The 25,295-nt window shown below is 50.1% G+C and overlaps 2 protein-coding genes across 3 annotated transcripts in view; one reads left to right on the top strand and one right to left on the bottom strand.

Moving 5' to 3' along the window:
* Positions 1-5,682, top strand: part of LOC149351813 (sulfotransferase ssu-1-like) — a 46,219-nt gene extending 40,537 nt beyond the window's left edge. For both annotated transcript variants that reach the window (XM_089581142.1, XM_089581141.1), the window contains exon 4: positions 4,557-5,682. The gene's annotated coding sequence lies outside the window, so the exon portion shown is untranslated. The remainder of the gene's footprint in view (positions 1-4,556) is intronic.
* The window catches only part of LOC149351810 (glycosyltransferase 25 family member-like), a 372,526-nt gene continuing 348,745 nt past the window's right edge, over positions 1,515-25,295 (bottom strand). Inside the window, exons 4-7 of the mRNA XM_089581143.1 lie at positions 22,417-22,474; positions 20,557-20,678; positions 20,038-20,241; positions 1,515-15,271 (exon numbers count right to left, since the gene is read on the bottom strand). Of these exons, the coding sequence (XP_089437269.1) occupies positions 15,037-15,271; positions 20,038-20,241; positions 20,557-20,678; positions 22,417-22,474 (619 nt within the window). The 3' untranslated portion in view covers positions 1,515-15,036. The remainder of the gene's footprint in view (positions 15,272-20,037; positions 20,242-20,556; positions 20,679-22,416; positions 22,475-25,295) is intronic.

Below are 25,295 nucleotides of genomic sequence, written 5' to 3'. Positions count from 1 at the left end.
GTAGTCTTGTACTTTGCATATGCCCCTTGGTCTTCCCAACAGAATAGTCATGGTGAATAGCGGAGGTGGAAGAACACAATAAAGCAACATGTGCAAATCAAAGCTTAGTCAAGAGCCGCGGGAACCTTAGAAAACACCACATTTCTCCTGAAAATTTTCGCCACATATTTTTCGTTTGCGTTTCTGAAGCTCTACCCTCCAGTATTTTTTCTTCTCCGCTTACTCATCTATTTGCATATCTGCAGCCTAGAATGGTGACCTTTCATAGATGACCCTGTAGCGACCGCCTATTTTCATAACTTGCTAAACAGGTTCTTACGATACGATGGTTGGCTTCAACGATAAATCTAACGGAAACCGCAAGAGCACTTTCACGCTTTTTTCCTCGCTTATATGGCATGGTGATTAACCGTGGTCGGTGCATCTAGGTTTTATAAGAAATAGTGTCTCGTTAGTTTTGTTAGTGGTATCCTCGGGTGACATCGTTTCCTCTGGATATTTTGTTTTTAAGCGACTTGACCGACCTTAGCGAGATAATCACGTATTAAATGAACACAAACGAAACCCTAACAATCTTTACGGGTCCTTATTATCATGCAGGCACGTTTAGTCACAGGCACCCAAGAAATTATATGCCATCATTGAAGAAAATTCTTACCCCAAGAAAAAAGGATAATGCGCTTACGAGCGCGTCGCAAGCACAGTGCTGATAAAACGCATTTAAATACGCAGACTTGATCCGTGTGACATGCTGCGTGGAGCGTACCCTGGTATCTGATAGCAGGCTAACGACGCAGAGGTGAGCTAGGTAGCTTTAAAAAGCAAAGAAACCTGCGAGGCGCTTAAAATAGCCCGTCAATGGTCTCGGTGAAAAGGCATATTTGGGTTCATAAATGATACTAGAAGTCCAGGACGCTTCGCCCAAGCCAAGAAGAACATAAAGATAGGCATTTATGCTATTTCACGTACTTAACAAGAACAGCTATGCGACACAAGACACGGGGGAAAAAACGGCCGATTTAGCGTGGTCAGGCCAAATTTGAATTAGGTGCGCTATAGCACTTCGATTTTCACTTCGCTTTCGTTTCGGGGCTCGGTTTTCAAGGTCAAGCAAGCAGGCTTCAAAGACCGACGACATCGGACTTAAGCTCCGCCTTAAGGGTATGACGCGATAGCGTTAATTAACGCCTAAATATGCGGAATTGGTCATTCTGTACTTCATAGATCGCGGGGAGCCCTCATACCACTATTGGCGCAGTGGTGCAGCGGTTAAGCTATGAGCCACTGCTTTGCGATGGCAGCTGCTGCCGCCAGCGGGGCTTGCGAGATACAGGTTGCTCTTCCCGAGCAACCTCAAGGTCACGAGGTCACGGAGATAGGCTTCGGACAGACAAACATCGGAGAAATCTGAGATTGGGCGTTTTCGTGCTGCCGCACTAAAAACGAACAGACGCATTGCTCTCCCAAATATGCGTTCCTGCACAGAGAATTTCAAGACAAAACAGGCTTGGGAGTATATATTTGGCAGTATTTATTTTTGGCACAGCGAGTTGCAATACAAAAAGCATGAACGAAATTTTTTAAGCACAAAACAATTTCAACACAGACACACAAAAAAAGGCTTATCCGCGCAAAATCGCTTCATAAAAAAGACAAAAGACATGCACTCAGCAAAGAAGGAATAAGTCTAGAATGGCCTGCGTCCCATGCGGACATTTATTTTTGATATGATCCTTGCCAGCGGCGATACACTTCAAACACCGGTGCACTAGTTTCTGTGTATGGTTGCAGAAGACAAGGGGGTGGCTGTTTTCGTTCCACTAACTTTTCAGCCCGACTGGAGATGTTTCTCACGAGATGTTTCTTCAGACTGAAGAAACATCTGCGGGGTGCGCGCTTCGCGTCCGATCAGAGTTACCAATGGAGGGCACCGCTGGAGTCAACAGTCGCCCATCGTTCTTATGCGGCGGCACGTTGGTATACTTTTGTGCACAGGCGGCAGAAGTGCGTCGCCCCTGGTGGTCACAATGTCAAGAAATCATGCGCTCCCGCGAAAAAGGGCCTCCCAAGGGTTCATTAGAATGTAACACATTACAATTCCAAACACTAAATATAAACGTTACACTCAAGGAAGAAAAACTCGTACCGCTCCTCGAACCACAGTTCCAATAGAAATTCTTTGCCGCGAAATCAGAGAAAGTCAATAATATTGAATAATAAGAAGAAAAAAACGCTTCGTAAAGGGCAACCCTTAGGGTTTGCACTGTCCGAAAGTATTACTGAAGAGTGAACGCAAACTGCAGCTCCTGCAATAAGGTTTCGTTTACACAGCGTTACACACACGAAAAGGGCGCCTAGTGCCTGAGGTATTCGGGCACTGATGTTTATGAAACCTTTGAAACTCTATTGCTCGGACACATTGAAAAATATCTGGGGCAACATTGTGCATATCAGATGGGCACGCCATACAGCGTTAAAAATATCACGTCAAACACAAGAAAAATTATGCCAGTGCAACTTTGCAACTATGCCAGGGGCAAGAGACACAAAAACACTCGTTTGCAGTTTTTACCAAACAGTCAATGCCTTCATGGAAAAAAAAAAACGCCGCAGGGGCCCATATGTTAGAAATCAGGCGTATAACTGGTGAAAGAATATTCTCACGGCGAGATAGCATCATCTGTAGGGGAAGGGGGGAAGGCACCAATGCTATTCTATGTGCTGTGCTGCAAACGCCAAGCAAATACTAGTGTTCGAAGCACCAACAAATTTGCTGTGAATTTCTGTCTGCTCTGCACCCCCAAACCAAAATAAAAATTGCAGCCTAACAGCTGCCGTAGCACATCATAAAACATGCAAGAATATTATCCCTCGGTACAAAGCTTGGATTTAAGACACATGACTTTAGACTACTAAGTTTGTCCAATAAAGCTAGCCCCGGTGATGATGTTATTCGCCGTGTACATTCACGAGTTGCGACGCCAGACACTGCAGCAGCGCATCATAAGATTTTATGCATTATGAACTCGACACTATCGTGGTAAACATGAGAAACTCTTTAGCACTCGGACAACTTCCCGTAAATGCCTTCAGCGCTTTAGTTTCTTGAGGTCAAGCATTCATTCATTCCTCTGCGTAAAGAAGGCGCTGTATGATCGCACAGTGTCGATAAACTTGCAATGTGAAACGCGCCAGCTATACAATTCAATCACAGTCGGCCATCAGTGAAGGGCACGAGAGCTGCTTTAATAAAAGTCACGAAGGTAGGCATGGGTGACGCGATGTTTTACTAGACAGTGCATAGCACAACACACAATACTTGAATGAGAGTAAGCTGCCATATGGAAAGCCGCATCGGCGCACGACCAGGTAAACTTGAGATTCTGTGGTCCCATAATTATATACGTAGCTGCTTTAGTTATTACGACTATAAAAGGCGATGTACCAAAGGGAATGAATCTCCGGGTTTTTTTTTTCAGAGCCCGCGCCAATGAGTGAAACTTTTACTGTATGGACCACGCCGTCTTAATATTTTACGTCAGATTACGCAGTCGCTTGGTGTTTTGTTTATTCAGAATTCAATTTTAACTTTAGTCGTTCCAGTGTCGTCAATTCAGACAATTTATATGGGCAACGCTGCATTTTATAAGCCACAAACCTTACCCGTCCGTTGATACTCCCTTCTCACTTACTGGACAGGGATTGCCGAGCTTGTACCCAGTGGTGTTAGATATCTTATCAAGGGGGTTATCACTTGCAGTCGCCACATAAGCCATCAAAACGATTACAACAGCTCTGCTGACAATGTTTATGACGTCATCACTGAGTCGCGGGAATCGCTGCTGCAGGCCACGCAGCTGTATTTCCCCTTATTTTAATATTTTTAAAATTGTTATAGTAGGTATTAAAAAAAATAAAGATTGGTTGCGACGCAGGGAGGGGCCAGAAAATAAAGAACAATAAGGACATCAACTCAGAACGATCATAAAACCTCTGCGATTATCCTTTAAAGAACAAATAGCAATAAGGAAGGGTACATTTTAACACGCAAGTGGGACTAAATAGCAAAAAAAAAAAGGTACGAATGGTTGCCAGGTTCATGGACTGCAGTTGCCTTTCACCGCTACAGCTCTCATTTCCCCAACAAAAACGTGCAAGAGAAAGTGCAGAGGAGTAAAAGCTGGGGAGGTTCAGAACAAACAGCTGCGAAACCCCTCAATTTTTATTCCTTTCAGCACAGAGGCACGTGATAATATATTAGCCTGTCAGTAAGCTCTGACATGAGCCTTTACAATTAGAAAGAGAAAACAACAACAAAGTGAAGACCACATCTCAAGAAGAGTGACAGATCCCCTATCCGTCGCCGGCCTTTTGCTCCAGCCCATCGCCAGGTGAAGAAATATTGCCCGCGCGTGCCAGTTCGCCCAGGCGAACATCTGAGAAACCAGCACTGAAGCTTACACCAACATAATGAGCAGCTTGAAAAATCAATGGCACCAAGGCTTAACCTAGCAACCACCAATAAAAAAATCGCCCTTTTTTTTTCTCTCTCCCAGAAAACATCGACAGTGAGCGTTCTGGAGAAGCGACAGCTGGGGATATGTTGACGTCATTCAGCCTCCACGTCTCTCCCGGGCTGTCAGCAGAGTTCCTGTCTAGCTCTCCTCATGAAGAGCCGATCCATTGTGGAGTTCCACGAGCTCACAAGTGAAAGAAAATGGCACTCGCAGCAAGAAAACAGCAAATAATGAAACAATGAAATGAAGTAAGAGAAGGAGCGGTAAACCCAGCCGGTTTTCTGTGACCTAATTTTCACTCCGAGAAGCGCGGGGAAGTTAATCGGAAATAACGATCTTGAAGAGCAGAAAGGCTGAACTCGAACCAACTCGGGATTTCTAGCTGCGCAGTAGGGGGAGCATCACCGCTACCGAGAAGGAAACCAGGATACGTGAAAAGAAAAAAAAATCACAGATCAAAGAACAAATTTCTTCAAACGCGCCTTGTGCTTGTGTACGGGCTTGTCCCCCTTATGAAAAACGCCGCTTACATCACACACTGATGGCGCATCGAATGAGTGTTAGCCACATCTATTTCCAGCTTTCCCATTAGTAATGAGTTTAGGGGATATACAGCAGAATAAAGTTAAAAATCATTGCTTTTGACTGGAACTCGTTTGTGATTCAGAAGAAAAAATAAAGAACTGTGAAACAAGAACGAAATCTGCGAACAACGACAACGACGACAGGGACATTTTGGGATTTTCAGCCGCAAACTAAGTAACGGTAAACAAGACACACAACACCCACCACATAAAAGCAATAACATGCACGTATACACAGAAACGAAGCGAAACCGTCGAGGGCGTTTCCCGTGAGTCGCAAGAGACGTCGCAGAGTGCATGGCAGTTATGAAAAGAAATGAAGATGCTAGCAAAACTGTGGCATGCAAAAGCAAAAACTCAAACTTCTTGAATAACAAAAAAAGAAAGCAGGAGAGGTTATGGTCCCAATTGAAAGGGGGAAAATGTTGCATCTTTCTTTGGTTCTTACGCTCTTGTACCGCAATAGCCGCAGCAGCAGCCGTAGCAGCAGCCAGGGTTAAAGTGGTACTTGAAAAGGACGAGGCCCATTTGTCATCCTGCAGCCCTGCGCCGTTGCTGAATACCCTGCCCGCATTCGACTACCGCGCTCCGTCCCCGCTAACAGAGGCCGTATTCACACGTAGCGACTGGCTTGAGACAGCTGAGAGAAGGTGTGGCTCAAATCGTTGCGATCTCAACGCGGGGTCGAATTCCACAACAACGCATGTCGACCACAGTGGAAAGTCGCATTGTGGTTAGGTCTCGATTCAAATCGAGAGCACTGGCTTCCAGTTGTAATCTCGAATACAGCCTTGTTTGCGCCGAACATGATCGGAGTCATGTTTCAAGTGCCTTCTGCACGTTGCTACGCGCTTTGCGATCACAGTTTCGCCGCTAGCCTGAAGTCCCTCGTTCATTAATGACGACTGCTAAGAGCAGCGAACGCCGTACTCAATGTTCTCTAAAAAATACGCACCCTATTATAAAGACCGCAGCAACTTTGCGGATGATGGCTTCGCAAAAATACAAAACTGTTGCAGAGGTGTTATTTTGGGGCAATTCATTTTTCTAGCCATTCTACCGCCTGTGACGTCAGGGCCGACAGGCAGGAAGCAATGTCGCTCGACGGATCCGCTATCAAAGAAGAGGCTGACTTATGGCGAGCAGGTAAAAGAATGGATCGGGAGAAGATTACCAGCAAAACTCGGTCCCACTCTGCATTTGATAACCGATTTTAAACTTCGCAAGAACGCTGATGCTCTGTGCGGTCAAATTACACAAAAAAAATTCACTCAACCGCTTTCACATGAAACGCAAGATGATACATTTCGTTTGTCCGCAAGGCGGCGCTGCTAAGCGCGACGGCCGAAAAGAGAAGGTGGCCCGAGGCGTAAGCAACTGGGTTCAGAAATTTCTAGTCACTGATTTTACCAAAGTTATTTATCCATTACTCGGGTATGTCAGCACCAATGATTTAAAGGAGAGGACCGGGTAAGTCGCAGGAGAGGCTCTACGAAAAAACCACTCTACGAAAAAGAAATACAGCGAAGAAAGATTACTGCACCAGCTTTCGATTTTGCCTGGCTCACGCCTCAGCATTTTCAAGGCCTCCGAGTGGCAACTGATAGCGAGATCTATACAGTATGCGAAATAAGAAAGCACCAGAAAAAGTTGTCTTTCGCACCCTGCAGCCGGCAAACGGGGAACAACACTTTAGCAATACGTCCATCAAAATCGCATCAGCGCTGACGCCCATCCAGCAGGGACTAAGCGCGCACTATTAAACACGCATCGGTCCTCTAGAGCCAACTTTATTCTCTCCACTGAAGGGAAGAAAAAAACGTTTCCTTACACCTAAGAGTCTGCTTCACTCCTGTGATCTCAGCACGTAGTACAATTGGCCATGAAATCCGAGACGCGAACGAGTTTCAGGTTCTTTAGAGGGCTTTAGTAAGCCTCACCTCGTCCTTTGTGAGGCGATGGATAACGCGAGTGCGATATTTCAACGCGACAAACCTGTTCGGAACAATTTAACGCAGAGCAGGACGAAGTTCAGTAAGATATGGGTTTGGGGTAGTCAGCAGCTCACGTCGCACGTAAAGTGCGCAAAAAGGCACGGACGAATCGGGACAACAGACGGAGCACACACTTTCGAATAAACGAGTGAGCACTTCACCTGTTTTCCTGATCCGTCCTTGTATTTTAGCGCGCTTTACGCCCAAGAAAACGAAGACCCATGCTATGTTTAAGCTGCTGCAAAGACTAGCGTACGTTAGCGGCTATTTTATTTTTTAATAATAAGCGAGTCAGTATTCAATGCGCTGCACCTCTAGCGTATCACAGCTTGAATGAATCCGACTGCTCAGAATGCGACGACAGTTTAGCTAGTGGCACTTTCTGAAATATTTAAACGTACTCATAACCAAGATGTGTACTTTAAAACCCCCAACAAAGGCGTCTTCATACGCAATTCACCCGTGAACCAAATGTGCCGTGAAAATTATTAGCTGCGCTTTTCCCAAATAGCTAAAAAACAACAAATTTTAAATATGCAATAACAAATGACGCACGAGTTGCATGTGCTCCTCGCAGGTTACCCTCGCTTGCGCAGGCTTTAGTCTTCACCCTCACTATATTATCCTCTCTGTATACAGGGTGTTTCCCCTTAAGACTGTTAGCAATTTTTAAATGGGCTTTTTGAGCTATAAAGGTGCTTCCTTCGGCATAGCACTGCCGGCTGTGGTGGGCATCAGAGTAGAGCTACGACATGTTAGCTAGCAGGTTGGCCAACGAATAATAAATACATATAATCTCGTGTAAGGGCCGCACCGGTGCATGGGTCGCACCCCCCGTTTTGGACTGGATAATTCAGAAAAAAATACGGTCATAAAGTTTTTTTTTTTTCAGTCCCTGTACGTGCCACCCTTCAAAGTTCACACCTGAATTTAAAAAAGAAAAGTCTGGCCCTTTATCGAGTTTATACGACAGTTAACTTTGTAAGTATTACAGTTAGGCTTATCATTTATTGAGAGGCTGGTAGCCCGCTGCAAGTAATGTCCATATCAGTTTTTTAGATTTTTGAGAACGCCATTCTGCTCGCCGTTACAGCTAAATGAATTTTGGGGGCCCCACGCGGGTGAAGCCGAAACTGCCCGGCCGGAGGGGGCGTAGGCCACGCCTAGGAGACCGCGTCACACAGTGGTGTGGGCGTCACTTGCTCTTTGTGGGGCGCCTGGCTGGAAGCGGCAAAAGCGCAGAGAGCACGTGAGAGGCACGTCGCTGTATGACGCGGTTTCACCTGTGTGCAGCCCCAAAATTTCTTGCGCTGAAGCGGCGACAAGAACGCAATTTTCCAAAATCTAGAAACTGACATGGATATTACTTATGGTATGTTACAAACCGATCAATAAATGAGGAGCCTAACAGGAATAGTTAAACAATTAACTATTTATTTTAATTAACCAGATTGTTAGTTAACACGTCTCAGCCATATTCTGATGCCAACTACCGCTTACAATACTATGCCGAAGAAATCGCTCTAATTCAAAAAGCCTATTTTAAAATTGGCTACCATCCTTAGGTGGAACACCCTGGATAGCTTGTTAGTATTCTTGCACTACGTATATTTTTTATGCTATGTGTACAAAACGCACTATGTATATTTTAATTACATCCTTGCCTTAATTTGTGTTCGCTATATTATTCCCACTATCAGCACCCAGACGTACATTATGCCTGTCTTGTCAAAGCTATTAACTTTAATAATATTGCCACACTCTACCAGCGCCCCCGTGCGGTCTGTCTTCGACCTTTGTCGCGCGCCGGACTTCGTCCTCTTCTGCTCGGTGCTAGGGTCGGCCGGCTGCGCTCCGCCCAGTGTGCTCGCCAGGGACAGAACGTTCTACCGGCGCCCGTGACATTTTGGTGGAGGTGCGGGGTACGATCCATGTACGAAGAGGTCCCAGGAACCTCCAGCGCTCCGCCACACCCCCTGGACACGACACCTGTCCACAAGTCAAGCCGCCGCTTGAAAGGCTTAGCTCCCGAGTACAAACCCCTCACCGCGCCATCCCGCACGATGACCTCTACGGTGGCCAGCCAGACCTTCCAGCCATCTGTGAGTTCGTCACCGCTACTTCTTCATACGCCTCGCACGCCTGCGTCGTTTCATGGTGACAAGTTTGAGGATGTGGAGGACTGGTTGGACGGGTATGACAGGGTTGCTGAATTTAATCTGTGGGACGAAGACCGCAAGCTTCGGAACGTTTACTTTGCCCTCCAGGACGCCGCCAAGACGTGGTTCGAAAACCACGAGTCCGCCATCCACACCTGGCAAGACTTCCGGCGGCAGTTGCTGCATACCTTCAGCAGCAACGAACGGAGGGAGCGTGCTGAATTGGCCTTGCAATCGAGGGCGCAGCAGCCAAACGAGAGCGTGGCGATGTTCGTGGAGGACATGACCCGGCTCTTCAACCGCGCTGATCCTTCGATGTCTGAAGCCAAGAAGGTGCGCCATTTGATGCGGGGAGTGAAGGAGCAATTGTTCGTTGGGCTCGTGCGCGATCCTCCGGCTACAGTCGCCGATTTTGCGAAGGAAGCGGCAGGCATGGAGCGCGCCCTGCAACAGCGGTTTGCGCACTACGGCCGTCCATCAAACATCACTGCTGTGGAGTGCCACATGCCGAAGCCCGGGGATGAGAACACCTCCCTCCGAGAGCTCATCAGGAGCATCGTGCGCGAAGAGCTGCAGAAGCTTCGCTCTGTGGAGCAGCCTCCTAGTGTGACCGCCATCTCGGATGCTGTCCGTGACGAGATACGCCGCACGGTGCAGCCCATTCCGCCTCCCCAACCGCCAGCGCCCTATGTGATGACATACAGCGAGGCGTTGCGAAGTACTGCGCCACCACCGCCGGCGTTCTACTCTCCTGCCCCTACCGCGCCGTCCCGCCGATTCCCGTATACGGCAGCGCTGCCAGACGACCGCCCACCTGTCACGAAGGCAAACATGTGGCGCACGCCGAACAACAGGCCCTTGTGCTTCCACTGCGGCGAAGCAGGCCACATCCGTCGTCACTGCCCGTACCGCCGGATTGGCCTGCGCGGCTTTTCGCCAGACGCACCCCTGCCACGCTATGGTGAACGACCACGCGAGATCGATCAGTACCTAGCGGCCAACGTCCCACCTGCACCCACTGCCCAACGTCAGTCCAGGTCACCGTCACCTCGACGGTTGTCTTCACCAGCCCGCCAGTCCTACGTCCGGCAGTCCTCCAGCCCGCGCCGGGAAAACTGAGTACGGCGACCCCCGGAGGTAGGGCCGCCGTCACTGGACATAATGACGAACATCCTCCGCTCACCGACGTTAGCATGCGACCCGACCTCCGACCTCACGCCGCTACGACCTTTCGACGCCCAGAGACGCCTTCGCTTGACGCTTCAATTGGACAATGTGAACGACCCTTACGTCCGACGACTTTTCGACGAATAGAGACGTCTCCGCTTGACGCACCAACTCGACCGCGAGAACGATCCCCAAGTCCGACCACCCCCACACAGCGTTTTTCCGAAGGTGACCAAGCTTCGGCTGAAATCCCGATCATCGTTGATGGCCGCCGCGTGACTGCTCTCGTAGATACCGGCGCCGACTTCTCCGTCATGAGTCGTGGTCTGGCGACTGTCCTGAGGAAAGTCCTGACACCTTGGCCTGGAACGCACATCCGGACAGCTGGAGGCCATCTGGTGACACCGCTAGGTGTCTGCACCGCTAGAATGGAGATTCGCGGTGTAACCTTCATTGCCTGCTTCGCTGTGTTGGCTCATTGCTCGAAGGACCTCATCCTCGGGTTTGATTTTCTTCGAGAACACGGTGCGATAATCAACCTCCGCGAACTTGTCGTGACGTTCTCACCTCAGTGTGCCACAGCCGGCAGAAGCGAGCCCGACAGGCCTGTTTTTCGCGTGTGTGATGACAATGTCACGCTACCACCACGCTCCAGTTTGTTTATTACGGTGGAATGCTCCAACCCACGCACGCCTCACGGGATTGCGGAAGGTAACCTGTCGTTACTGTTGAGTCAACAAGTCTGCGTTGCGCGTGGTGTTGCTTCCCTCCGCGGAATGCGAACGCAGCTTTTTGTTACCAACTTTAGCGCCGAATACCGCCACTTGCCGCAAGCAACAGCCATAGCCTATTTCGATGAAATTAGTGACTCAGTCTCCCACTGCGCCTTGACCCTCAACGATACCCATGAATCGACGTCTGACGCCCCCGTTCTGACTGACGTGAACCCCGACCTAACCGCCGATCAGAAACACCGCCTCCATATGATCCTCGACTCTTTTCGTGACTGCTTTGCGACCACTTCTAAAGTTCGGCAAACATCGGTCGCTAAACACCGCATTGTAGTTGATGAAGGCGAGAGGCCTATACAACACCACCCCTATCGAGTGTCTGCGAAAGAAAGGGAGGTGATTCGGAGGCAGGTTGAGGAAATGCTCCGCGACGAGGTTATCCAGCCGTCAACAAGCCCATGGGCTTCGCCCGTTGTGCTGGTCGCCAAGAAGGATGGCACTCTCCGATTCTGTGTCGACTATCGTCGCCTCAACAAGATTACTAAAAAGGACGTTTATCCGTTGCCCCGAATTGATGACTCATTCGATCGCCTGCGTCATGCCCGCTACTTTTCCTCTCTTGATCTACGCAGTGGGTACTGGCAGATCGAAGTCGATGAACGTGACCGTGAAAAGACCGCGTTCATAACCCCCGACGGTTTGTACGAGTTCAAGGTGCTCCCCTTTGGCCTGTGTACTGCTCCTGCCACCTTTCAAAGAATGATGGACACTGTCCTGGTTGGCCTCAAATGGCAGTCGTGTCTCGTCTATCTTGATGATGTGGTTATTTTCGCTGCGACCTACGAAGAACATCTCAAACGCTTGAGTGCAGTATTGACGGCAATCCGATCAGCCGGTCTGTCTCTAAAACCCGAAAAATGCCACTTCGCGTACCAACGGCTGAAGTTTTTGGGCCATGTTGTGACACCTGAGGGCGTCAGCCCCGACCCTGACAAGACGGCCGCTGTAGCTGCGTTCCCGACTCCCACTGATAAGCGAGCTGTGCGCCGGTTTCTTGGCCTCTGCGCATATTACAGACGCTTCGTGCAAGACTTCTCCAGGCTGGCTGAGCCTCTCACACGGCTGACAAAAGACGATCAGCCTTTCGTCTGGGCACAGGAACAGCAGGACGCCTTCGAAAGACGATCCCTGTGTATGTCTAATACTCCTCCGCATACCCTGGGCTCCAGTCCTTCGCTGGTGGACACCCCTATGCACGGCTGACAAAAGACGATCAGCCTTTCGTCTGGGCACAGGAACAGCAGGACGCCTTCGAAAGGCTCCACGAACGCCTACAAACAACGCCCATTCTTGCCCATTTTGACGAGGAGGCGGACACGGAACTTCACACCGATGCCAGCAACATTGGCCTCGGTGCAGTCCTCGTCCAGTGGCAAGATGGTGTTGAACGCGTGATTGCGTACGGCAGCCGCACGCTGTCACGGTCCGAGGCAAATTACTCAACCACTGAAAAGGAGTGCCTAGCTGTTGTGTGGGCGATAACGAAGTTCCGGCCCTACTTGTATGGTCGCCCGTTTCGGGTCGTGAGTGACCACCACTCACTGTGTTGGCTCGCGAATCTTAAAGACCCCTCGGGCCGGCTAGCTCGTTGGAGCCTTCGCTTGCAAGAATTTGACGTTACAGTTGTCTACAAGTCGGGCAACAAACACAGCGATGCAGACTGCTTGTCCCGTGCTCCTATTCCGTCCGGCTCTGATGACCTCGAAGATGACCCTCTATTTATTGGTGCTCTGACCACGTCCGCCCTCGCTCAACAACAGAGAGACGACACGGAATTGCGCCCACTCATCGATTATCTCGAGGGAACCGCCTCGTTACCACCTCGTCTATTCGCGCGTGGCTTGTCGTCGTTTTGCTTGCGAGATGGCGTCCTCTACAAACGAAATTACGGCCCGACGGACTCTGGTTACCTGCTCGTGGTTCCAACGGCGCTCCGCACTGACGTTTTGCAGGCGTGCCACGACGAGCTTCCTTCCGGCCACCTCGGATTTTCTCGAACGATGGCACGAGTTCGTCACCGTTATTACTGGCCCAGGCTTTCTGTGGCTGTCAAGCGTTATGTGCGCACTTGCCGCGAGTGTCAACGTCGGAAGAAACCACCTTTCAAGCCGGCTGGCTTGCTCCAACCCATTGCTCCGCCGAGAATTCCTTTCCACCAAGTCGGCATGGACTTACTGGGCCCATTTCCCACGTCATCATTGGGTAACCGGTATATTGTGGTTGCCACCGACTACCTCACCCGGTATTGTGAGACGAAAGCCCTTCCCCGCGGTACTGCTGCTGAAATTGCTGACTTTTTCATCATCAGCATAGTCCTCCGCCATGGCGCCCCTTCTGTTGTTTTAACTGACCGAGGCACAGCGTTCACGTCCACGCTTACTCAGGAAGTTATGCGGCTCAGTGGCACAAGTCATCGTAAGACCACAGCTTACCATCCTCAAACCAACGGTCTAACCGAGCGCCTCAATAAGACTATCGCTGATATGATTTCTATGTACGTCGACGATGACCACAAGAACTGGGACGCAATACTTCCGTACGTCACGTTTGCCTACAACACTGCCCTTCAAGAGACGACGGGGTTCACGCCATTTTGTTTGGTACACGGTCGTGAAGTCGTGACTATGTTGGACACGATGTTGTTGCCCGATATTGCGCACCCATCCGTTGCCGACGCTGATGCATTCGTTCGCCATGCAGAAGCTGCCCGCCGGCTGGCTCGGCAACGAACCCGCGTGCGGCAGGAAGTCGATGCTCACCGCTATAACCTCCGTCACCGCGCAGTCATTTTCCAGCCTGGAGATCAAGTGTGGGTTTGGAGCCCCATCCGTCAGCGCGGTCGCTCTGAGAAGCTTTTGCGCCGTTACTTCGGTCCCTACGAGGTACTCCGCAAACTCAGCGACGTTACGTATGAAGTGCTTCCGCAAGGGAGTGTTCGTTCTTCAAGACGCCCGCCGACATCCGAAATTGTGCACGTCGCAAGACTCAAGCCATACCATGCCCGCTAGAACAACTCTCACCACGTTCCGTGCCCGGGACTCGGTTCACGCACACACGTGGCTCCCCCTCAATCTCAGCCATCGAGTCGATGCCTTTCCAGAGGGGAGGGGCAATGCCACACTCTACCAGCGCCCCCGTGCGGTCTGTCTTCGACCTTTGTCGCGCGCCGGACTTCGTCCTCTTCTGCTCGGTGCTAGGGTCGGCCGGCTGCGCTCCGCCCAGTGTGCTCGCCAGGGACAGAACGTTCTACCGGCGCCCGTGACAATATCCTTCGTTCTGCAGCCGCAAATTACGCACAACCTTCGCGCTATGGATGTGAACTTACAAAACAGTCTTTACCACACAGCATAGCAAAATCACTAGAGTATATAGTAATAAATTTTCCTTCTGCATTTTTGTGGGAGAACCTTTAACGGCAGGCTTATGATGGCAATCTCCTTCATCAAACTCAAGCGAGGCGCTACGGTGAATTCGGCTGTACACGCGCGGTACTGGTCTCTATAGATGCGGGTCGAGTTTGAGCGGGCCACTAAGCGCGAGCAGGAGGCTGGGGTGAGATTCACAAAGCTTCTCCTCCGTGAGTGCAACTTCAACGTGGCGGGAATTTTTCTTCTGGGCTGTCATGATCTGACTGTCCCCTCGTTGGGAGTCCCATCACTCATGCTCCAAACCACCGTGCAGCGCACTCACGTACCAGAAGCTTTGTGAACACGGCACAAACACTGACAGCGCACACTCCTTAAAGCATCTAAGAAATGTGCAGGTTCCTCTGGCACACGCGGGTCGTCGTCGCAACGAATCAGGCAGGCGACGGGGGCGCCCTCTCAGAGCTCGTTCCTGGCGCTCGACGGTCCGCTGGAGACGGGGGGCAGGACGGCGGCCGCGCCGTGCTCCGAGCCGACGGCGGCGTCGGGCGCGGCAGTGGTGTCGACCACCACGGAGTCCTCGGTGTCGCTGATGTAGTGCTCTTCGCCCGTGTAGTGCGTCGGGTACACGAGCAGAGGGTGCACGGAAAACGCCTTCAGGTCGCGCCGGGGGAAGTGCGCCGCCCAACTTTTCCTGCGCAGGAGAAAGAGGAACAGCGCACTTTGCCGCTTCGCACTGTGCCATTCTGTTTGGGTAGAACATGCGCGCTGGCAAGCGCACTACACTTGTTCTCCTAACAGCTCCAGTCACTCTCGGGGTTCTGAATTGTAGCGCCGAACGCCAATTAAAAGAGAATGTTCATTTTCGACTACCACCGTGAGGAGGGCAAGAGAAAGCCGTTAATCTACATTCCACGGTGATCACTGGAATGAATAAGAGTGTACAGGTTTCATGGCAGAGCACCAAACTACAGGCATGAGCAAGACCGCAGAGGAGGGCCCTTACGATGCAGCAAAGGTTTAGGTTTACGGGGGTTTAACGTCCCAAAGCGAGTTAGGCCATGAGGGACGCCGTAGTGGGGGTCCGGAAATTTCAACCGCCTGGGGAGAGTAGACGGGACTCTGGCATTTCGCCTCCATCGAAATGCGACCGCCGCGGCCGGGATCGAACCCGCGTCTTTCGGGTCAACAGCCGAGCGCCGTAACCACTGAGCCACCGCGGCGGGCTTAGATGCAGTAAAAAAACCAGTACCTCGTGTATGAACATTTTATTCCGTTCGGCATGTAATCAACAGCGAAATGCTAACACAAAGGGCAACACATGCTAAAGAAATAGCAATACATATACCGAAGGCCTGCAGCCTGTAATGAGCGCAAGGAGTGCATCACGCGGTATTAACCACTCAACGACCAGTATCACGAATTTGCGGCATGCCCTTTGTACGCCGTTTACAGGTCACTACAAGGAGCTTGAATGCTAGGCTTGATGTCAATATGTTCTCAGCAGACAGCGCTTTCCGTGCCAAAATGTATGACGTTACCGAAGCAAGCTGTGTGGAGAAAAAGCGGGCACCACTGTGTGACTTCCGACCAGCTTCCAAGAACTAGTCTCTCCTTTTTTGCTAAATGCGAGAAAATGTGAGGATATTTGCTCTGTAAAAAAGTTGTTTCTTGTCCCTAAGCCTTCGAATTGATCTAAAACACAACTCGGAGTAGATGCACGAAACGCAATAAGTGCTAAATGATGTTAGTTGGTGACACACCGATTTCTCAAATTTTAGAGGCGCTAAGAAAATTTTGATATTAGCGTTGGAATATAGATATATTAGCCTGCATAATGCAGAGGCAAATATTTTTTTCTTTCATTCCTTCAAAAATTGGGCATTAAATGGCTTAATACAGGTAGGCTACCTGATGGAGCGCTTACACGTACCCTCTACGTCATGTAATCAACTCGGTGAATTAACTGGCTGGAAAGTAGAGGTAAACATGAGCCCCCAGAAACTATCAGCTGCGAATAAGGAAGGTTCGAAGAAATAGGTTTCCCGTTATACTGCAAATAACGGACGATGGAAGATGCAAACAAACTGAGGATAAGGTGAGGTAAGCATTCCAGAACTGCTGCCTTCCGGAAGGCACACTGTCAGCATTTCGGGTAGACTTTGCCAGAAGAAGGCTCGGTTTAAGATGCCGAAAGCTCGAGCAAAGATGGGCGGAGAGTACCCTACGCTGTCGGCGGTGCATTGGAGCGCGATGTTTAGGCGCAAATTAAGCGAGACTACGTCTAATGGCCGGCCCATGGCTACACATGAAAGGTCGCGCAGAGTGCCGGCCGGTAGCGCTGAGGGCCGAAAGCACTCAGACCTTCGCGTTTGCAGTAGAGAGGAACACAGATGCACAAAGCTGCAGGCAGTGCGGTTAACCTGCCACGGTGTTAGCGACAGAAACTGAATTACGGGGTAAAACCCACGAGTGTAATTTATTTCTATATCCAATGATAACAAACTGAGTTAGCTAGCAGTGAAGTGGAGTTGCATTTTGAAAACTAATTTTCCAAATGCATTCTCATCTCACTTCGCCACTGGATAGCATAGCGTTTGAGACAAGAGCCGGCGACACGCATAAACCCTGACACCAGAGGAAGTGGCGGCCACACACGCTGGCCAGCGCTGTAGAGACGAATAGAGGTGTGGGCAAAAGTGGAGATGCCATACGAAGGGTTGCACAACCGCATTCCAGCGCTCTCTCACGACGCATGCCTGTTGTCGAAATATCCGCAGTGAGCCCTCCTTAGTAAGCCGGCGAGCTCGCCTGGGCATATCTGTCAGGCACGGCTCTTTAATGGACAAAGCGCAAGGAACCGCTCTAAGCTGCCGCGGTGGCGCACTGTCTGGGCAAGCGAGACATCACTAAATATCTTGCGTAGTTCGCTACCGCAGCGCAACATTGTGCACATACGCTCGAAACGCCGCCTAAAGCAACGCGCAGCTCGTTGCATGTTGATGACGATGTTTAATTTTAATGGCGCAAGGGCAGCCTCGGCTAAAGGGCGCCGTGGCACAAAGTGTTGCGCTCTACTTAAGGTGGGGTCAGTGACCCACCCATTTCCTAAGCATTTCACTCCAAATAAGCCGACCACCAGGCCAGCGAAAAGCTAGTACCCATTGTAGCCTGTTGCACGTTGCAGAGAGAAAGTCGCTACAGTTTTTCGTGCCCAGCTCACTTCACGCAAGTTTCGCGCAAGTCCATTTCAAATCATATACCTGTTTGACGCCCATAAACCGTTTATGACTACCCTTCATATTTAAATAATTATTCCTCAATTCTGGACCTTGAAGTATTCGTCTCGTTACTGAATCGCTCAGGAATTATCACCATCGAGTGGAAGCCACGCGTTGCTTTGGACAGCATGCCACGTTTATTGCGCGAACACGCACTGAAAAGCATGCAAACTATTTGTTCAACGCGCAAGCAACCACGGCGAAAAGTTGCGCCGCGACAGCGAATTGCGCAAGAGACTGGTTGATAACAGGTCTCGCGCAGGCTCCCTCGCTCGCCCATTCAGCGCTCCACTGTAGCAGTATAAGAGCAGCACTTGTGGTTTTTCTGTCGAAAAGCCGTGCCTGACGGAAGTGAGCGCGAGTAGCCCAGCACATATCGGAGGGCCTATTGTGCATTTCTGGCGCGCCATCAGGCGACGCTGGTATGCGGTTGTGCCACCGTTCGCATGGTCTTTCCACTTTTGCGCACGCCTGTACGTGTGAGAAGGGGTGGTGAGCAGAAGGAGCGCTGTCAAGTGCACATAGACATACAAGAGAAAAAAAAAATTATGGAACACTTAAGCTCCGTTTTAAAGGTGCACTAAAGAGGATTCTGAGCTCGTCTTTTTACCGCGGGAGCTCGATCTGTATGCATACTCCAAGCATTCTTAGAAACTTCGAATTATTGTCCTGTGCGGCCCCTTTCCGTATTAAATCGAATTAAACGTCCCGGCTCCTGCCTTATTTTTTTTAAGTCACCTTCGAAATTAGGAGGAATCAACCAACGCGTGGAGTGCCTTTCAGCCAGTCGCGTGGCGGCTTGCCGCTCTGCCATCGGCGATGTGATACGTAAAGCAAAGAGTCCACGCGTATTTTTATTTCCGTGGACCTAATTTGCGGCAATATTGCCTGTGACTGAAACTATTTATTCATGAAAACCTAAAAAACAAAATAAAAGCGAAAGCGCCAGGCTGAAAGGCACTTCACGCTTTGATTGACTCCTCATACTTTCGGAGATGAGAAAAAAAAATCGGGAGTCGGGACGTTTAATTCGATTTCAGAGGGAAATCGGCCGCACAGGACAATAATCCGAAGCTTGTAAGGATGCTCAGACTGTGTAGATCGAGCTCTTGCGGTAAAAGGACGAGCTCAGAATCTTCTTTAGTGCACCTTTAAGGGAATGACGCAAAAGCGCAATGGGTTAGTTCCCGTATACGTAGAAGGTCATTCTCTACATCCATAGATCCCTGGGAGTCCTCGTGCCACTCCTGACGCGGTGGTGCAGCAGTTAAGCGATGCGCCACTGCCCGGCGATGGCAGACGCTCCCAGCGGTGGGCCTTGTGCTAGCCAGGTTGCTCGGTAGTGGGTAGTTTGCCGGTGGGCACGCTTTGATGACGCCGCAAGGTCACGTGACCTAGGTGGCCCACCTGCCTCCCAGGTTGCTCTCCGGGCCCCACCTGTCAAAGCCGTGCCCGCGATTTTTCGCTCGCAACGCCGACGCCGAGAATGCAGACATCGAATTTTCTGAAGGACGGGGCCTCTAACGATATCGCGTTAAAATCTCCAGTGTCCGTGCGTCCATCAGCGTTTCTCCGCCCTCTTCAATTAAGCGATGGCTAGTTTGTCTAAACCGTATAATAGGCATCCAACAAAGCTAGCTGCCTGCTTTAGGTTGTAGCAACCAAATGTGGAGGTGCAAAATGGCGACTCAGAGAAGGAATAGGTACAAAGTACTGCCTCTATAGATCCAGACTCGGCTCGGTCGCCAAAACAAGTCTCCGATACACCTGCCACGCATGCTATCGGGGTTTTCGTGTATGCGGTACGTACGCCCTTACGCAGGCGCATACGTAAGAATTCTAATTTCCTCGCATCCATATTAGTGAATGGGTTTTTGTCAGGCTACTGATCTAACCTTTCCCTGCTGTACAGTGCCATCTTAAGAAATTTCTAGCCCCAACAGGGCTTCAGAGTGCTGGGAACGTGTGGGGCACACGGCGATGTGTCTGTTAAAAAACCTCATGCGGTCCAAATTAATCCTGAACCCCTCACTACAGCCTGTCTCCTTACTCACTGTGGTGCACAAGCACGTGATAGTCCATTGTTCGATCAATGAACGGCGCGTAGAAACGCCAGGGCAGAGCCCCTCCTGCTTTTTCCCCTGCGAAGCCCACACCAGACAAATAAAGCGTGTCTCACTCCGGGTGTTTGTCGAACATGATGGGCAGGTACTCGTCCACGGGCACCATGCGCGGGAGGGGGTCTGCTTCGACCAGCTTGCGGGCGCCGGCCAGCGTCAGAGCGTAGCAGAGGGTCCAGTATGAGTAGTCCACGTGTACCAGCCGAGAGGAGCCCGCGACGAAGGGCTCATTGGAGCCAGACAATCGCTTCCGGCCCAGGTATCTGCGCCACCACGAGAAGAATACAAAGGGCACCATACACGAGTCAGCTGCCCTGCTAGTGAAACGCTCAGCGCCGAAGACATTGCAACGAAGTGCGGTCTCGGGGCGCATACAGATGCGATCGTTGTAGTGTTTATGTGAACACTGAGTGTAGTGCAGACACAGCCAACGAATGCAGTGTAAAAAAAGATGGCCTAGCCTTCTCGGAAACATTAGCAACGAATGCCGCTACTAAAGGAAACATTTGCCGTAGCATCTGATCTTTTCCCGGGTGAAGTGGATTATCGACCAAGTGTAGGCGCAGTAAGTTCCTCACATCAGATCCCAGTCGAAGTGGCGGACCTCGGCCAGCAGTTCCGCCACCTTGGTCCGGAAGTAAGGCTCGAACCTGATGTCGTCTTCGAAGATGATGGCGATGCGGTGCTGATTCTCGATCATCTGAAGCAAGCAACGGTGAAGCGTGAAGCTCACAATTCGAGGGTTAAGCACGAGAAACAACACAACGGTGAAGTCCGGAATAAAAAAAAAACCATCCTGTGCCGGCACGCTCTTATTAAATAATACCTCACACGCGCACATTACTATAATTTGAGCATTTTCGATCTGCGCGTCTTGCGCATTCAGCGTGCGCCTTAGCGCGAATACAAAATTGTAATGCTTGCGTCTGTATTGTATTACGGGTGGGCAGCTTTACACACACCGACCTCGGAAACAAAAACACAAAAGGAACTTGTCTCAATTCATCCGCGTCCTTCGGAAGAATGCATCTTTGCTTACAGCAAAAGACACGATTTCACAACAGGTCGCGTTTCGGCTCCCCTTGCAGCAAAACAGCCACATAGGTATCCTTACGTTCATTTTCACTATCACGACGCTGCTTTTTAGTATATCGCCGCTGCTCTTGAATATATCGCGTTAGTACTGGCAGACACAGAGCGTAGGCTGGAAGGATCAATCGAAACTTTTTGCCTGAACATTTGCCACCGCTTAACACCTACGTGGTCGCAACGATAAACGCGGCGTTTTTGCATTCCGAAGTGCTACGCGAAGTAAAAGCAGCAGTTGGCACTCAAGTCCGTTTCTTCACCGACGGACTTCCGTTGAAGCAACGTGACTACATTGAGTCCAGCCACAGGCGCTGCCTGTGTGAGGCATGAAAGGTGAGGCTTTTCTGCACAACCTCATTAAGAACCTACGTTCGCGGAGTTTGAAACGAACTACAGGCGTCCCAAAAAACACGGCTATAAAAAATCACGCAACGCCGCCTCCTGTCAACCAGCAGGGATTGTGTCCATCTCTTGCGAAAGCCCATTTTGCACTAGCAGGATTCTTGTCCGATCGGTGGCAGTAGTCTTGAGGAGGGTTAAGGGCATCGTACTCTTGATCACTAGGAGTAGAGTATGTCGGGATAGCTTCGAGCACCGCTGCCAAAACAATGCGATTAGCTTATATGCGCAGAGGCTACTCTATAGGATAAGATACAGTGATAGCATCAGCTGCACGCTCCTAGCGCCCGACACCCTTGTCCACAATTATTCAGCCCAGAGAGCCCATAAGTGTTAATACTTGCAAGCTCCGCGGCGCTAATATGACATTAATGTCACTCATGAAAGCTCAGGCGTTTCTCAGAACCGTACAGTATGAAGTTCGAATGCGACACGAGTACAAATTACGTAAACGAGATTTAGCTGCTCAACGAGAGGCCACAAGTGGACTGAGAGTTGAAAGAGGCTCGTCAAATCCGTTCACTCGATGTGCAGCGCAAAAGTGATGCGGCAGGCACTACAGGTATGAAATACAGCCGGATGCTTTACTAGGTAGCCTCCCCTTTGACAGGTTTCTCACACACCTTCGTAAAATTCCTATGCGATATTTCTTGCTGCGGGTGACCCGACAAGTAGCAATAACGGTAAAGTGTTATTGCAGCAGTTGTTTAACATGTTTTCGGTTAATACTTACTTCTAATTTAGTTACTATACAGAGTACAGAATGCGCACTAAATCATAGCCTCCATACAGCTAGCTCACAATATTCTCTCAATGACATCTCCCATCTGCGGGACTGCCTGCCTGATTAACAGCCTAGTAGTTAGTGACTGGGCAAACTTGCCAGATAACGACAAAGCGTTAGAGGCCAAGTGCGTGCGAAGGGAAAATGTGAAAGGTTCACAACTCACGTCTTTCCAGATGTTGTAGTGGCTCATAAAGCATCCGATTTCACCGGCAGTGATTGGTCTGCAAGGAGTAAACGCAGAGGTGAGACAGAGAAGAGGAAGCGGCGCCAGACTTCGAAAAGCTCCCCAAGTAAGCCTCCGAGAACTGCGCGAACCCTTTCACCGTGGTGGTGTCGCCCGTGCTTGAGGGAAAAATAAAATGCAGTGCGACGCAATACGCGCGCTTTCGTCCCCCGCACGCAGCAGTATATAGGCTGTTGTGCCGTGCCGTTATGGTTAGCTTTTGCAGTGAGTCAAGGGTTCCTGCTGGCCGCTGATACTTTGACCTTGCAGTGGTAAGTATGCTGGTAAAGGTAGTTTCTGGTGTAACGAAAGGAATCAACATACATCTGCAAGTATTCACGAAAACTACTCACATTTTTACAACTATTCGCTTTGAAACTATTCGCATTCAATGCCTGGCGCACGTGACACGCAGGGTACTATAGGGCTAAATTTAAGCCTATCAGTTTCCTTTCCATGGCTCTCTTCACCGTTTTCGGTCAGGCCTTGTCGCTGGCCTCCGAGCTTCAGCACCATTGGTGAACACGGACATGTGCGACTGCTATGCATTTTTCTGTAACGGGATATATACAGCAGGTGAGCTGCTATTCGTGACTTGAGAGTGCCTTCAAAATGCACTGAACTCCATTCTTATAGTCCTAGTTATTTCAAACTCGTAGTCCGGATCTGTGGTTACCACTTGCTCTAGATACTACACTGCTTATCATAAAGTGTTGTCCTTTGTTCCGACTGAACATCAGTTATCCTAATCCTTAGTACCACGGTTGCGCTTCGAGTGTTTAGGCCCTTAATCTTGCGCTGTGATTCGTCCCCCGAGTTACTTAGCAACGCAATGCATTAAGCAAATAGTAGGTTAATGAAATGCTTCTAACTCAGTTTTATCCACAGGCATTCCGAAACCTCAATGCGTCCCTCTCCCTTTCTAGCCGCCTTGTGAAACGTGAAACCATCTACATACGCGGATGTCCCACATGTCTAGGCACTGTGACGCATGCAAACGTCAAGAAAAAAAAAACGCTTTGTGCTGAGTCCTAAGCTCAGCTAGCTCGAAGGCTGCCGGGAAGGAAAGCCAGCGTCCAATTGCAGCGAAACAACACTCCTTCGCTACCATATGCCTGAAACCTTAGTTCTCACGGCTTTTGTGTGTTTGTGACACTCCTCATTAACTAACAAACAACATTTCACCTATAGCAATTCAATGCACGCAGCGTTTTCGTGTTGCGCCTGAAACCTTAGTTCTCACGGCTTTTGTGTGTTTGTGACACTCCTCATTAACTAACAAACAACATTTCACCTATAGCAATTCAATGCACGCAGCGTTTTCGTGTTGCGCCTGAAACCTTAGTTCTCACGGCTTTTGTGTGTTTGTGACACTCCTCATTAACTAACAAACAACATTTCACCTATAGCAATTCAATGCACGCAGCGTTTTCGTGTTGCGCCTGAAACCTTAGTTCTCACGGCTTTTGTGTGTTTGTGACACTCCTCATTAACTAACAAACAACATTTCACCTATAGCAATTCAATGCACGCAGCGTTTTCGTGTTGCGCCTGCAGCGTAGAAAAACCGCCATGAATCTGTGTTCGTAGGAACACATTAACAAGTAAAATTACCTAGGCGCAGTGACCTGGTCTGCTCCAACACTCTACAAGAGGTAATCACGTGACGTCACGGGCGCAATTTTATTTACCAGCGCATAGCCTCAGCAGTGCAGGCCGGAACAGTAGGCGATCCGGCGGCCTTTCGCAGTGCTCCACGGACAACAAAATGACTGCCGCTGTGACGTCGGCGGACAATCCATATAAGAAAAATGTTTGGCTACGTCGTTGACGCAAGGTGTCCATCAGGCCATGCCACCAAAGCGGCACGAAAGGCCTGGTTACAGTGTTTACAGCTTTTGCACACAAACGGTTAGTACTCTTCTCATTTATTTATTTTTTTCTTGAACCAGAGAGCGAGGCAAAAGGGGTATCCCTGACGCAAACCCAGTGTCTCGTTTGTACCGTCACTCACTGTGCCCCGTCACTTCTGCGATCTGTGCTTCAAAAGATGGAATGCCAGCTTGCTCGCACTTACTCTGCTTAGTCACCCGCTCGGCAAGGCCAGCCTGATAACTGAAGGATACACAGTTTAGTACTCGCTTTAACTTTTGATCCTACAAGTACAAGAAAACAGCGCTGCGCACTAAGCTGTCAAAGCGTGGTAAGTAAAAGAAACCCGGTTACAACGTAAGCGTAATGACAGCCGAAACGAGAAAGTACGAGGAGGAGGAAGGGGGGGGGGGGGGGGGGGGGGGGACGCTAAACAGTGTTTCTGAAAGAGACAGCCTACTGCTGCTACAGGCGCTCCGCTGTCGCCATTTACGCCAAAGCAAGCCGTACAACACCCGAAAACATTGGCGCGCTGACGACGGCAGTGTTTTCCGAGCGCGCAGAAGAGCAAACCAAAGCGGAGCAGTCAGGATGACACGCCACGCTAAAGCCGATTTCAGCAGGGCGCTTCTGCACTGCTCGCCTCGCGTCAGCCGAACCGCGGTTTACTACCGCGCCAATGGCCAGGACGCGTGACCGGAAAGCTGGCTCCGTGCCGCCAGCGCGGCTCTGCCCTGCACCGGTGCAGTGCGGCCTAATCGCGACACAGGGTGACGAGGGAGGGGGAGGGGGGGGGGGGGGGGTATGCGGCTTGCGCGTGTAAGCCATCGAGCGCGAGGAAATAAGAGGAAGTATTCCTCTCCTCGACCAATACAAAATTCCCCTTGGCGCCTCTAAACGGAACGGCGGAGGGTGAAGGGGTGAGAAAGGTGAGCGGTGGTCGGTGA

The sequence above is a fragment of the Amblyomma mixtum genome, chromosome 3 (assembly GCF_055824585.1).
Source record: "Amblyomma mixtum isolate Tamu chromosome 3, ASM5582458v1, whole genome shotgun sequence".
In the NCBI taxonomy this organism is placed as follows: Eukaryota; Metazoa; Arthropoda; class Arachnida; order Ixodida; family Ixodidae; genus Amblyomma; species Amblyomma mixtum.
This window is presented reverse-complemented; position numbering and strand designations above follow the sequence as displayed.